The sequence below is a fragment of the Odocoileus virginianus genome, unplaced genomic scaffold (genome assembly GCF_023699985.2).
Source record: "Odocoileus virginianus isolate 20LAN1187 ecotype Illinois unplaced genomic scaffold, Ovbor_1.2 Unplaced_Scaffold_17, whole genome shotgun sequence".
Taxonomy (NCBI): domain Eukaryota; kingdom Metazoa; phylum Chordata; class Mammalia; order Artiodactyla; family Cervidae; genus Odocoileus; species Odocoileus virginianus.
Genome location: NW_027224279.1, coordinates 32863 through 49039, shown reverse-complemented (window position 1 = coordinate 49039; position 16177 = coordinate 32863). Strand labels below are relative to the sequence as shown.

The window sequence follows — 16177 nt, the reverse complement described above, 5'->3', positions numbered from 1 at the left end:
ACAGTCATATTTACATCACGCAGTTTAACTGTAATGACACACATAAGAATTTCTTTATCACAAAGTTGTTCCCCTGAGACCTTTGTGTCCTCTTATCAATATAGAAAATAGCATTCAAAGGTGAGCACATTGTTAGCAGCACATTTCAATTGGAAAAATAATCCATTCAAAACTATGTAAATGTCCACCAAAGCATACAATCTAAAAATATCATAAAGTCATATGTAAACTACACTTGCTATCCCATTTAGTTGTTGAACATGAAGAATTTCATGTTTGGATGGAATTTCATTCAAAGAGCCCAGGCTGACAAACAGAAGTATTGGGCTTCCCTTGCTTGGGAGCCCTTTGTAGTTGAGTCTCCATGTGCTGAGAAGCTGAGTCAGCGCTGATGCCCATGCTTGTCTCTCCAGCTGATTTCTGTGCTCATGAATATACACCATAAACAAAGTAAAGGCAAAAACAATAAAAGTAGCTTAAATTTTTTTTCCTGTCTTCATACAGAAGCTGAAGCCATTTCAAAAGGAATCCAGCATACTTGATATGCATGGTTCCTCACCATTTCAAACAGAGTCATAGCAATAAATATATTTTTCAGTTCTGCATATCAAAAAGAATGATTTGGATTCTATGCATACTAATACTGGTGAAATTCACTAAGCAATACGGTCACCATCACACATGTTAAATGTGAGTGGTAATTAATTGATGATACTGCTGGAATTGTACATAATTAACAAGTCCTATTTAGTTTTTGAACATCAAAATTCATAGTATTTATATTTAGTAAGTCATAGGTGGTATCTCTAGGAAGACTTTAATTCAGTTCCAACATTTGGGTAAAATTCGTAACAATGTTTCTTAAGTAATTCTGCTTTAGGATGCCAAAACAGATGCACACACATCACCCAGAACCAGATAGATGTCCACACAAAACTCAGCAGCATTTTCCCATAAGTTTTCTGAAATGCACCCATGAGCTCTGGGTCTAGTGTCCATTTCACTAATCTCTGAAGAGCTCTAATTAAATATCACATATCTGAAAGAAGACAAAGTTAGCAAATAGCAAGCACATATGCCTCCTACAGCCACTTTCCTGAGAATGAAATATTCTGCTTTTAAAAATGAAATGAAAATTTCAAGGACATATATTCAGGTAGACCTGGTGGATCAACACATAATAAACTGAAATATTTGCATATAAAAATGACCTGAGAAAACTGATTTATATTCTGTCTCATATAAATTTTCAGTGACTATTAGATGAGCTCACAGGGATTTCATTGCACAACAAATCATTTTAAAAGTATATAAAAGGAAGAGAAAAAATGTAAACGTAATCAGGAAAAGATTGAGACCGATTAAGTTCAAGTAACAATCTCTTTGCACTAAAAGACAGTTTAGATAGTCAAAACAGAAAGATGATTCTTATTTTTATTGGGAGAGGTCTTTCTTTGCTAACCTTGTTGCTGAGATGTGGCCCCCTGCACAAAATGTTTCCTTCATAATTATCTAACCTTTTAAAGTCTTGGTTGTGCACTGGGAGAATGCTGATTCAGTGACTATGGTAGTTTAAGAATATACTATTTTGGCAAAAGAATGCATCTATCAGCTTAGAATTGATGGGCCTAACACTGCTATTGAAAAAGACATTCATTTGCTTATTTTTGTTCATTCTCACTAACTTCTAGCATAATAAATGCCATTTTTATGGTCTAGAAGAGTTAGTAACATAGAAAGAATATTTTGCCCCCTTTCTGGTCAATAAGGTCAACTATATGCATTTAAAAACATCTTCAAATAAACAACTTCTCTTCTCTTACCATGGTGTGACCTCTGAATACTAATCTTTTCTACACCATTGTAGAAGGACTTTATGGTTCAAACTTTCACCCTACATCTTGGTTTATCTCTAGGTACTGACTTCTATCACAATGAAAATTTATTCTCCTCTAGGCCTGTGTCTCTTGTACAACAAAGACATGTGCCCATTCCATACATGAAGAAAGAGATAAAAAATAATTGTGCAGGTTCAAATTAAGCTGGAATAGAAATACAATTTTTTTCTGGTTTAAATCAACACTATGATAACCTTTTGATTTCATATGTAAATTTCACATGTGGATTAATTTGATTGAAAGCTAAAACTGAAAATTTTTTATTGCTGTATTATCACCTATTACTGTTAATTACAATGTCTTTGAATTATGAATTTGGCTTAAAGAAAAGGATAATTGGCAATTTTCAAAGGCACTAGTTAAAGAGAATTGGATATAATTTAAGTACTAAATACACTAATTACAAAAATAATATGGATTCACATTAAGAGATTTCCCCATACTATAGAAAAGATATTTGTGTTTCAACCACTGTACTAAATTTTATTTGATCATACTAAAAATATATCAATGTAAATAAGACAGAAAGGAGAGTGAAGTCGCTCAGTCATGTCTGACTCTTAGCGACCCCATGGACTGTAGCCTACCAGGCTCCTCTGTCCATGGGACTTTTCAGGCAAGAGTACTGGAATGGGTTGCCATTTCCTTCTCCAGGGGATCTTCCTGACCCAGGGATCGAACCTCGGTCTCCCGCATTGCAGGCAGACTCTTTACCCTCTGAGCCACCAGGGAAGCTAGAATTTAGGAGTAAATAAAAAGCATAATTCCAGCTTTTAGATTACTAATTATTTAGATTTAAAACATTCCTTGAAGAGCTTCCTTTGTGGTCCAGTGGTTAAGAGTCCACATTGCAATGCAGGGGATGCTGATTGATTCCTAGTCCAAGAAGATCCCACATGCTGCAGAGTAACTAAGCCCAAGTGCCGCAACTACAGAGTCCACACTATAGAGCCAGTGAGCTGCAACTATTGAAGCTCCACGTGCCCTAGAGCCCATGCTCTGCAACAAGAGAAGCCACTGCAATGAAAAGCCTGTGCACCGCAACTAGAGAGTGGTCCCTACTCGCTGCAACTAGAGAAAGACTGCATGCAGCAATGAAGACCCAGGACAGCCAAAAATAACTAAACAAATTGATCAACTTTTTAAAAAATCCTTAAATAGTTAGAAGCACAGTCTGATTTGGTGATAATTTCTTGACATTACACCAGTTATAAGAAGCCAGTAGAAGAGACTTTTTAGTCCAGTAAGAATCTATGAGAATTTTCCCCATAAGTTATCCCCATACAGGAATGGGACACTGTTTTGGCATTCTGAGTTCTCTTTTCCAGAGACATCTCAATGAATAAAGAAGAAACTTATATTTTATTATATAACTTATTTTCACCTCAAATTCTCAAACAATAAAAACTTGAAAGCAATATAGGTAATTTTAGCTAGAGACTTAGAATATGGAATATTGCATCTCTTCCATAGACCCCATGACTCTTTAAAGTGCTCTAAAGACACTATGAGTGTGATTAGCAGCAAAGCATTAGCCTAATCTAAACCTCCCTCTTACCCCTACACACACACACATGTACACATACTGTACATCCATACTTTCTACTGGTCTAATGTAAATCTGACAATCTGACAGGTATTCCCAGAGGCTGTGCAAGGTCACAAATACTGTCCACACTATATCACTGTTCAAGATCACTAGCACCCACATGGTTAAGGGAAAAACAATCCTTTCAGTAAAACAAATAAATAAAACTACACAATATTTCAATCACATATTCTGAATTTCTTTTACGATTAAAAAATTGATGGATACAGTGAATTACCCAATATTTTTGAGTTCTATAATTTTCTTTATCTAAAAATATCTCTTATACATAGAATGCTAGATGCCTTTAAACAGAGTTTCAGCAATTCTAAGTAAAAAGTATTTCTTTGAAAAATATGTCATTTTTTGTTTTGTTTTTAACTTGGAGGAAAGTCCTGCAAGGAGCGAGTTTTCTTCTCATAGATGAATTCTATAGCAGTTTCTCCCAGGAGTACACTGGAAGCCCCGCCATCCCATATCTGTGTATCCCAAGGATGGAGCCTCATAGCACTGGATCTCCAGAAAGAGGTCCTGCAGGCACTGTGGCATATTGGTCTTTTCTCTTCCACACTCTTGAAGTATCACCCAAGCTGTGGGCATCTTGCCAGTAGCAGTTTCAGTCCAGAACTTGACCTTCACTGGGAAAACCAGGTCCGTTGAAAGTGCAGCACTTTCATCTTTTGGTTGGATAATTCTTGGTCCCCCATGGATAGGAGTGATATCTAGAACATTCAGAAGTAGAAAGAGTTCTCTACAATCTCAAATATTTTAGTTCACACATTCAATTTCAAAAGCAGTAGCTGGGGTATACAAGTAAATAAATGAATAAAATAGTGACTCTAAGCATAAAATGGGGAGATTTTTAGAAACCTGCCTTTTGCTTAAGTTCAGTGCTGACACTGTCTTTCTCAAACTATAAACTTAATACTAACTGATAATTCTATAGTAGAAAAATTAAAGCCTATCCAAAGTAGCTTGTACATTTAATGCCTATTTTAAAGCAAAGCAAGTTGAATCAATAATTTCTTTTTACCTCAACACATATTTCATTGATAAAAAATAAAATATTAATGTGTGCTGTGCTGTGTTGGGCTCAGCCACTCAGTCATGTCCAAATATTTGTAACCCCATGGACTGTAGCTTGCCAGGCCCTGAGTAATATGCTCATTCTCTATTCACCCACAAAACTGAACAGTTTTACTCTCATAACAACAGTGATATAATTAAGGCAAGCTACGTGGTATCATTCTGGTGAGAAAGCTAAATATTAATGTGTGTAAAATATATTTTTGTGCAATATATTATGCAAAGATGGGCAAAATAAAGGACAGAAATGGTATGGATCTAACAGAAGCAGAAGATATTAAGAAGAAGTGACAAGAATACATGGAAGACTATACAAAAAAACATCTTAATGACCCAGATAATCAAGATGGTGTGACCACTCACCTAGAGCCAGACAACCTGGAGTATGAAGTTGAGTGGACCTTAGGAAGCATCACTATGAACAAGGCTAGTGGAAGTGATGGAATTCCAGCTGAGCTATTTCAAATTCTAAAAGATGATGTTGTGAAAGTACTGCATTCAATATGCCCGGAAATTTGGAAAACTCAGCAGTGGCCACAGTACTGGAAAAGGCCAGTTTTCATTCCAATCCTCAAGAAGGGCAATGCCAAAGAATGTTCAAACTACCATACAACTGTGCTCATTTCACAATGCTAGCAAGGTAATGCTCAAAATCTTTCAAGGTAGGCTTCAACAGTACATGAAACCAAGAATTTCCAGATGTTCAAGCTGGGTTTAGAAAAGGCAGAGAAACCAGAGATCAAATTGCCAACATCTGTTGGATCATAGAAAAAGCAAAAGAATTCTAGAAAAACATCTACTTCTGCTTCATTGACTATGCTAAAGTCTTTGACTGTGTGGATCACAACACTGTGGAAAATTCTTAAAAGAGATGGGAATACCAGACCACTTTACCTTGCCTCCTGAGAAACCTGTATGTAGGTCAAGAAGCAACAATTAGAACCAGACATGGAACAACAAACTGGTTCAAAATTGGAAAAGGAAGTATATTAAGGCTGTATATTTTCACCCTGGTTATTTAACTTATATGCAGAGTACATGATGCAAAATGCTGGGTTTGATGAATCCGAAGCTGGAATCAAGATTGCTGAGAGAAATACCAATAACCTAAGATATGAAGATAATATGACCCCAGTGGCAGAAAGGGAAGAGGAACTAAAGAGAAGGGGAAAAATAGAAACAGTGACAGGCTTTATTTTCTTGGATTCCAAAATCACTGTGGACAGTGACTACAGTCATGAAATTAAAAGACACTTGCTCCTTAGAAGAAAAGCTATGACAAACCTAGACAGTGTATTAAAAAGCAGAGACATCACTTTGCTGACAAAGGTCTGTATAGTCAAAGTTATGATTTTTCCAGTAGTCATGTATGGATTGGACCATAAAGAAGGCCAAGTGCCAAAGAATTGATGCTTTCAAACTGTGGTACTGGAGAAGACTCTTGAGAGTCCCTTGGACAGCAAGGAGATCAAACTAGTCAGTCCTTAAAGGAAATCAACCCTGAATATTCATTGGAAGGACTGATGCTGAAGTTGAAGCTCCAATACTTTGGTCACCTGATGCAAAGAGCCAACTCATTGGAAAAACCCTGATACTAGGAAAGATTGAAGGCAAGATGAGAAGGGGACAACAGCAGATGAGATGGTTGGATGGCATCACCAATTCAGTGGACGTGAATTTGAGCAAACTCCAGGAGATGGTGAAGGACAGGGAAGCCTGGCATGCTGCAGTCCATGGGTCACAAAGAGTTGGACACAACTGAGTGACTGAACAACAAAAATATGTTTAATCATACAACTCTGCAAATGACCACAAATAGAGCCCTCCTAGGGCTTTCCTAGGTTTCCCTGGTGGCTCAGATGATAAAGAATCTGCCTGCAATGCAGGAGACCCAGGTTCAATCCCTGGGTTGGGAAGATCCCCTGGAGAAGGGAATGGCTACCCACTCCAGTATTCTTGCCTGGAGAATTTCATGGACAGAGGAGCCTGGTGGGCTACAGTCCATGGGGTTGCAAAGAGTTGGACATGACTGAGCGACTAACACTTTTCACTTTCACTTTTCAAGGCTGGCCCAGTTTGTTTTTACTTTATTTTATTTTCATTGCACTCTCAACTCAGTCCTACTTCCCCTCCCCAAATCCCTCATTTGGGTTAGGGCTCCCTGTTGCTGTTTCTGTTACCTCTTTCTTTAACTAATGCAGCATGCTGTGCCAGAGACATTTTTCCTACCCCCTGCCCAAGAAGCCTCACCATTATTTAAACACTTCTATGTATTTCCTCCAAAGAGAGCTAGTAGCTAGATGATGGCCTTCTCCTGAGACTTTCAGTTCGAGAATGGCACCTCTCTATTTCTAACTAAACATGAACCCTGTAATATAAGCTGATATGTGACATATCTTGGCTTAGTGCTTTAATTGCTGCCTTGATGCTTTGTAGACATATGTATAGGTTTGACTGGTAGCCTTAAGTTGTAAACTTGAATAATACAACACTTATGTTGTAATTCTCTCTGCATGGTGATTAATCAAGATCACTTAACATTTTGCAATGGTGACTGTGATGAAGATTAAGATGATGATAACAAGAGCAGATCTGAGTAGATACTGGTGGAGTAGTTAAAACAATGTTTCATTTTTCAAACCACATTCTAAGGAAGGCTATCTTATGTTCCAGGTAAAATATGAAGAATCACTAGGGTAAACAAGATAAACAGACTTCTTTGCTATAGTATATCTCAAAGTCTTCAATATAGTCATGTGTATCAACATTCTCCCCAAACAGAAAAATGTACATTCAGGATTCCCCAAATATATGTGGTCATGAAACTTTATTCAGGGAACATCTATTGTCATCTTTAATAATATTGCATATTTACAAAATCTATTTGGGAAAACAGACTCTATTGATTCTAAGTATTGATTCTAATTAACTCTACATGTTCTGTGATATTTAGCACCCACTACCCTTTGAGTCAGGGTTTCCCTGATAGTTGGTAAAGAATCCAAGACCCCAGTTCAATTCCTGGGTTGGGAAGATCTGCTAGAGAAGGGATAGGCTACCCACTCCAGTATTCTTGGGCTTCCCTTGTGGCTCAGCTGGTAAAGAATCTGCCTGCAGTGCAGGAGACCTTTGGTTGGATCCCTGGGTTGGGAAGATCCCCTGGAAAAGGGAAAGGCTACCCACTTGAGTATTCTGGCCTGGTTCCACAGACTGTATAGTTCATGGGGTTGCAGTCGGACACAACTGAGCAACTTTCACTCTCACCCTTTGACTATGGAAAAATCATGACTGCCACAGCTAATTTGATTCATATTTGGAATTATGAGCATTTTCAGTTTATGAAGTATTAGGTCTTTCCATGTGGAGCCTGACTTATTTCTTGGAAATTAATTGGGAATATCAGTAAACAAGTAATGGCATTAAGCACAATTCAGGGTTATTTTTACTAGTAAAGCTTGAAAACTCCTTCACCCAATTATATATTCTATCACTGCTATTAGAAACTGAAAAGGGAGTATTATGGTTATACAGATTTCTAAGTGGATGTCTTTCTTTGGTTTGAGTTGCTTGTATTTGTTAAAATTTCATTTCATTTCATTGACTGTTTTTCATTGTAACAAGCTTTTTATGGGGAGCGGGTAATCTATTGTGATTAGTATTCATGCCTTCCTTCAAATCCATTCAGTCTGCTATGGGGCTTAGTGTTGGAGGGCTTAGTTGCCTGGCATATTTAAACAGGGAATGAACTTTTGAAGTGCAGTCTCTAACCAGGATCCGGTATTCCCTGTTGTTTGCACCCAGAAAAATAAATGCGTCATCATGGCAGATATCAATTTTCAGAACCAGTTGAAAAATCATCACAAGTGTCAACATACTCATTACAAGATTGCAATCCAACCAAATGTAAGGGGTACCATTTTCCACACCCATCAGCATGTCTATCAAAGCTACACATTTCTAAGAGGTGAAAAGGAACCTTACTTTTGGAAAATAGTCACATCCTAGGGCCATAAAATATAGTCTTGGTAAATTCAAAAAGATTGAAATCATTCCAGTCATCTTTTCTGACCACAGTGCAGTAAGATTAGATCTCAATTACAGGAAAAAAATTATTAAAAATTCAAACATATGGAGGCTAAACAACACGCTTCTGAATAACCAACAAATCACAGAAGAAATCAAAAGAGAAATCAAAATATGCGTAGAAATGAATGAAAATGAAAACACAACAACCCAAAACCTATGGGACACTGTAAAAGCAGTGCTAAGGGGAAGATTCATAGCATTACAGGCCTACCTCAAGAAACAAGAAAAAAGTCAAATAAATAACCTAACTCTACACCTAAAGCAACTAGAGGAGGAAGAAATGAAGAACCCCAGGGTTAGTAGAAGGAAAGAAATCTTAAAAATTAGGGCAGAAATAAATGCAAAAGAAACTAAAGAGACCATAGCAAAAATTAACAAAGCTAAAAGCTGGTTTTGTTTGAAAAAATAAACAAAATTGACAAACCGTTAGCAAGACTCATTAAGAAACAAAGGGAGAAGAACCAAATTAACAAAATTAGAAACGAAAATGGAGAGATCACAACAGACAACACTGAAATACAAAGGATCATAAGAGACTACTACCAGCAGCTCTATGCCAATAAAATGGACAACTTGGAAGAAATGGACAAGTTCTTAGAGAAGTATAACTTTCCAAAACTGAACCAGGAAGAAATAGAAGATCTTAACAAAACCATCACAAGCAAGGAAATCGAAACTGTAATCAGAAATCTTCCAGCAAACAAAAGCCCAGGACCAGATGGCTTCACAGCTGAATTCTACCAAAAATTTAGAGAAGAGCTAACACCTATCTTACTCAAACTCTTCCAGAAAATTGCAGAAGATGGTAAACTTCCAAACTCATTCTATGAGGCCACCATCACCCTAATTCCAAAACCAGACAAAGATGCCACAAAAAAAGAATACAGGCCAATATCACTGATGAACATAGATGCAAAAATCCTTAACAAAATTCTAGCAAACAGAATCCAACAACATATTAAAAAGATCATACATCATAACCAAGTGGGCTTTATCTCAGGAATGCAAGGATTCTTTAATATCTGCAAATCAATCAATGTAATACACCACATTAACAAATTGAAAGATAAAAACCATATGATTATCTCAATAGATGCAGAAAAAGCCTTTGACAAAATTCAACATCCATTTATGATTAAAACTCTCCAGAAAGCAGGAATAGAAGGAACATACCTCAACATAATAAAAGCTATATATGATTCATTTTAATTTGGAGCGTTTTTGAGAAAATTTGATGCCATTTCCACCATATATCGCTTTAACTTGATTGTTTAAATCATGTGTATGTTCGTATTCTAGCCACAATTCCAAAAAATAACCATAAATAACTTTTCACTTTTGTTATCAGGTATTTTAATATCTGGACTTCCCTGGTAGCTCACCTGGTAAAGAATCTGCCTGCAATGCAGGAGACTCTAGTTCAATTCCTGGGTCAGGAAGATCCCCTGGAGAAGGGATAGGCTACCCACTCCAGTATTCTTGGGCTTCCCTGGTGGCTCAGATGGTAAAGAATCCACCTGCAACGTGGGAGACCTGGGTTCAATCCCTGGGTTGGGAAGATCCCCTGGAGGAGGGAGTTGAAATTCACACCACTATTCCTGCCTGGAGAATCCTCATGGACAGAGAAGCCTGGTGGGCTACAGTCCATGGAGTCTCAAAGAGTCGGACACAAGTGAGTGACTAAATACAGCACAGCATCTTATTACCTATCTACCATAAGAAGAAAATCTGCAATTTTAGTACAGGAATATGTCTTTAGAAGTAGAAGTAATGCTTGATTTTTTAAAAAAATATTTATTTATTGACTGTGTGGGTCTTCATTGCTACACACAGGCGTTCTCTAGTTGTGGTGAGCGGGGGCTACTCTCTAGTTGCCATGTGCAGTATTCTCATTGCGGCTTCTCTGGTTGCAGAACACAGGCTCTAGGGCATGCGGGCTTCAGTAGTTGTGGCAGGCAGGCTTAGTTGCCCTGTGGCATGGGGAGTCTTCCCAAACCAGGGACTGAACCTGGGTTCCCTGCATAGGTAGGCAGATTCTCAACCACTGGATCACCAGGAAAGTCCCAATGTTTGATTTTCCAGCTCAACTCCAGAAAAATAAATGACCCAAACAAAAAATGGGCCAAAGAACTAAACAGACATTTCTCCAAGGAAGACATACAGATGGCAAAAAAACACATGAAAAGATGCTCAACATCACTCATTATCAGAGAAATGCAAATCAAAACCACAATGAGGTACCATTACACGCCAGTCAGGATGGCTGCTATCCAAAAGTCTACAAGCAATAAATGCTGGAGAGGGTGTGGAGAAAAGGGAACCCTCTTACACTGTTGGTGGGAATGCAAATTAGTACAGCCACTATGGAAAACAGTGTGGAGATTTCTTAAAAAGCTGGAAATAGAGCTGCCATATGACCCAGCAATCCCACTTCTGGGCATACACACCGAGGAAATCAGATCTGAAAGAGACATGTGCACTCCAACGTTCATCTCAGCACTGTTTATAATAGCCAGGACATGGAAGCAACCTAGATGCCCATCAGCAGACGAATGGATGAGGAAGCTGTGGTACATATACACCATGGAATATTACTCAGCCATTAAAAAGAATTCATTTGAATCAGTTCTAATGAGATGGATGAAACTGGAGCCCATTATACAGAGCGAAGTAAGCCAGAAAGATAAAGACCATTACAGTATACTAACATATATATATGGAATTTAGAAAGATGGTAACGATAACCTTATATGCAAAACAGAAAAAGAGACTCAGATGTATAGGACAGACTTGTGGACTGTGGGAGAAGGCGAGGGTGGGATGTTTCAAGAGAACAGCATTGAAACATGTATATTATCTAGGGTGAAACAGATCACCAGCCCAGGTTGGATGCATGAGACAAATGCTCAGGCCTGGTGCACTGGGAAGACCCAGAGGGATCGGGTGGAGAGGGAGGTGGGTGGGGGGACTGGGATGGGGAATACATGTAAATCCATGGCTAATTCATTTCAATGTATGACAAAAACCACTGCAATGATGTAAAGTAATTAGCCTCCAACTAATAAAAATAAATGGAAAAAATAAAATAAAATAAAATAGTTATAATAAATGTTTTCATAAGAAAAAAAATAAACTTAATAATAGTAGAATTGAAAAGGATAAAAATAAATTTCAAAATGAGACTGAAATTATTCTAAAAAAAGAAAAACATAAGAGCTCTTGTAAGAGCTTTCCGAAGTTCCTGACACACCTGGTTTTTCATTATATTTAGTTGACTTCCTGCATAAGTTTGAAGTATTCATTGCCCTTGATCCTGAGTCTTTGAGAAAATGCAGATTAAAAAAGTGATTAGTATAACTTTTGCCCCATAACAAGCCAAGGGCACTTGAAATAAAAAGCTGCCAAGAGTAAAGAACAGAAACATTTGTATTATCCATGGAAGGCTGGGTGTACTCAGATCAAGAGGAAAGAAAGAAAATTCAAAATCCCTCTGAGATGGGAGGAGGTGAGTGATTATGAATATGGTGATTCCTATCAACAATATACCTTTGGTAAATAAAAATAACTCATCATTTCTCTGCAGTTACAAATCATAACAAAACTAAACATCCAAAGATAGTATTTTGGAAATATCTTGTCAAGCCAAAAGAGCAAGCAGTTGAATAACTTTATCTGTGATTCATAAGAGCAATTCATTGAAACAGGGAGGGAAAAAAGGTTGGAGACTGAACTAACCTCAAAAATGAATCTAATTTCCATATAATGATCTTGATAGGATGTTCTTGAGACCTCTTTCTCTTTCCATGGCTAACAGTTATCTTTAGGGAAGATTTCTAGAATAATTTAAATAGTGGTCACCAGATACCTTCATCAGCTAGACAGGAAGGCAGTTCATTCAGGTAGAAAGGGCTAGTTAGGGAAAATAAACTCCATAGAACCATGCCTCCTAAAGCAGTTGTTTTCATATAGGACATGTAAGTGGTTACTCATGGTCCACTGTGGTGATTCTGTTATGACTGGACAGCTCATGTACAGCAGACAAAATCAGTGTCCATATCCCCACATTCAAAGTACTTCAAACATGCCAACCTTGTGCCCAATCCCCAACACCTGAATTTCATTTCCTGAGGATTCCTCTGGCCTCTAGAATCTGCTGTGTCCACCTTTACAGAAGGCCAGAAATGCCAGGTAACTAACATCTCCTGGGGAAGAAGTACTCAAAAAATGACTAACAGAAATTAGAAATAAACAGCAGCTCAGCTTCCTCAGTCTACGAGCGGGAGAACTGAAGCACATATTTTCCACTGGCTCTCAGATTCCCACAGTGTGATCAAGCTCCACATACCACAGTGGTAACTTGCTTGAAAATGAAGGCTTTATTGAATTATTTCTTCAACCCCCTAGCAGAGTTTCTTGGGATTGCCTCTCAAATAAACTAATTGTACTCAAATCTTTTTGCCCCAAACTGTGCCCAACAGTAAATTTGCAGAAATCCAGAATTGAATGAAATTGATAAAATAGAGTACATTTTTAGAGCACCAATGATGATTATTATAGAAGATAACACATAGCCCCAGTAAAAGTTTCTTATCTAGGGTAAGCAAAAGGGAACACATAACAACAAATCCTTCTCCCACAAACATATCTTTAATTCACTAGAAGTGATTCTTTGTTTAGGTGGATTTCCCCCCTTGCCTTCTATACAAATAATGGGTAGGTTTTAGTTATGGAAATTTGAGTTTATGGTTTTCCAATATGGGACAGATGTTTAGTTTTTTTTTTAATGTAGAAATACTTTTCCATTTCATTATGTTCATTTTTTATGGGAGTAAATTACTACTAAGCTATCACTCTTTTTCAACTAAGAATACAGCAGTTGCACCCATACAAAAGATGGGGAACATACATTCTATCCACGGTTGTCTGAGCCAAGCTATTTCACAAAACTGTTTAAAAGAAAGGGTGCGAGGGGGTGGAACCTCTGGAATCAAGGATAGAGAAATTAAATCCAATGGTCTATGTTGAATTTTCACATTTCTAGATCTCACCTGTTAGAAGTAAAATTGTAATAGCCACTTTCCTCTAGGACTTCTTCAATCACAGTCTAAAGTTGAAAAAAAAATTAGGTTAGTATTGAATTAAAAGCAACAAAATAAAACCATTCAGAGGCAGTGCAAAAACCTCACCTGCATCTGTTCATATGTTATCCCCTCCTCCAAATCAAAGCTAGAGGGTAGACCTGGAAACAGATGAATTATGAAAAGTCTGACATTTGGCTTATGCTTTCTTCAGTTGTACTGGCAATTAGAACTCACGTGCAATGAAAACAGGTCAGTATCTTAGTGATGAAAATGAGTACTTACAAACACATTCCAAATTATCTTGACTTTTAGGGTGGTGATCAGAAAATAATACACAAGATTTACAGGAATTGCTCATGGTATAAATTGGCCAATTAAGTTAGGGGTGTGTGTGTGTGTGTGTGTGTGTGTGTGTGTGTGTGTGTTAAGGACAGGTGAAGAGTGATTCTAAGCATAAATCTCCAGATAAGCAAAAACAAAAAAAAATTAAGAAAACTCTCTCTAATCCATAAGCAAAAAGAGTAGATATGTTCTAGAAAGAGAATAAATTCTCAAGAGGAAGGCAGAAATAGCCAGTGAACTACATCAAAGATCTGACCATATCCTATGGTTGCCAGAAGGAAAATACATTTGAAATTGGAGGACAATAATTCTTTTGAGGTTTGGCAAGAGTAGATACACCAGCACATTGACCCAACCCAACACTACCCAAAATAATGTTGACCAGTTTCCACTCCAGTCAATCCACACTTACTCATGTGGAGGCCTGGGAGTCCCCCTGCCACTTAGGAGAGAGAAAAGTGAGTGAAGATTAATAGGATGCATGAAGATATGAGTCCTGGCCACTTGCTTTTCAAGTCCAGCTTAAAGGCATTGCCCAAAGTGCTCCTTGCTTCTGCTCTCTTTGCTTTTGCCCCTTCTGCCATGACAAGGGACACAGCTGGTCTGCTCTGGGGTGAGGCGTCCAGCTTCTGGAAGAGCCTATCAACTCCCTCTCAGGTCACTGAGAGATTTTCAGCAGAGCTCCTCACTCAGCAGGTCTGCTGTGGTAAGAAGTCTGGCCTGTGACTGACCAACCTGCCCTGGAGGATGCTTGTAAAAGCAGATGACTTCACTTAGTATGATCATCTCTAGGTCCATCCATGTTGCTGTAAATGGCAATATTTTATTCCTCTTTATAAGTAATATTCCATTGTGTGTGTGTGTGTGTATATATATATATATATGTATATATATACACACAAATTTTATATATCACTTATATGTGGAATCTAAAAAATGATACAAACGAACTTATTTACAAAACAGAAACAGACTCATAGACATAGAAAACAAACCTATGGTTACCAAAGGGGAAAGAGGGGGAGATATATTAGGCATATGGGATTAATAGATACATAGTGACCCAGTGTTAGTCACTAGTCACGCCTGACTCTTTGCGACCCATGAACTGCAGCCTGCCAGGCTCCTCTGTCCATGGGATTTTCCAGGCAAGATACTGGAGTGGGTTGCCATTTCCTTCTCCAGGTGATCTTCCTGACCCAGGGATTGAACCCGGGTCTCCTGCACTGCAGGCAGATTCTTAAGGATTCTTGAGCTAACAGGAAAGCTCCCATACATGCTACTATATAAAAAAAATGAATAATAATGATTTACTGTATAACACTGGGATATTCAGTATCTTGTAATAAATTTTAATGGAAAAGGAAGAGAATCTGAGTTCAAAAAAGAAGTATATATATATATATATATATATATATATATATACACCACTTTGCCATATCCCTGAAAATAATGCAATATTATAAATAAACTGTAGTTCAATTAAAAATAAATAAAAGCAAATGACTTTAGATAACAGTTTATTTTGATCTTATAGATTTCTCAGGGACTATTTTAAATGAAATTCTACCGACCCAGATTAGCTTTATCCCAGGAGTCCAAGACTTAGGGAAAGTTTGATAATTAATACATGACATGATTTGCCTAAATTAGGCAACAACAAAAGCACAGTAGACTTGAAGATTCTTCTTGGCTGAGGAGATGGAAAGTCTTCATTTAACCATAAAAGCTTCACTGAGAGATGTAACTATAGTTTACAGGGATTCAAAAATTACTTAGGAATTCTGTAACCTCAGAGTAGCTTGAAGATCTCTTCTGGGGGTCAAATATCACAAGAAGGTCCTTATGCTGAGTCCCTACATACTGGCTAAGCATACTTTTATATAGTTACACTGATCCTTGACTATAATCCTAAAATGTAGGCACTATTTCTATTCCCATTTTATAGGCAAAAATCTTGGGATTCAGTGAAGTCAAATAATTTTCTCAAGGTCAGTTACTGAGTGGTTTAGCTGAGATATGGATGTAGGCACCCAGGTTTAGAGAATACGTGCTTTTAATCCCTGTCATATTGCCTCCCTACATGAAATTTTCAC

General features: G+C 37.6%; 1 protein-coding gene across 1 annotated transcript in view; it reads right to left on the bottom strand.

The window, feature by feature from the left end:
• Positions 1–801: 801 nt before the first annotated feature.
• LOC110122727 (serine/threonine-protein kinase Nek10-like) overlaps positions 802–16177 on the bottom strand; it is a 39008-nt gene continuing 23632 nt past the window's right edge. The window contains exons 3-5 of the mRNA XM_020870286.2: positions 13845–13897; positions 13707–13762; positions 802–4208 (exon numbers count right to left, since the gene is read on the bottom strand). Coding sequence (XP_020725945.1) covers positions 4160–4208; positions 13707–13762; positions 13845–13897 — 158 coding nt within the window. The 3' untranslated portion in view covers positions 802–4159. The remainder of the gene's footprint in view (positions 4209–13706; positions 13763–13844; positions 13898–16177) is intronic.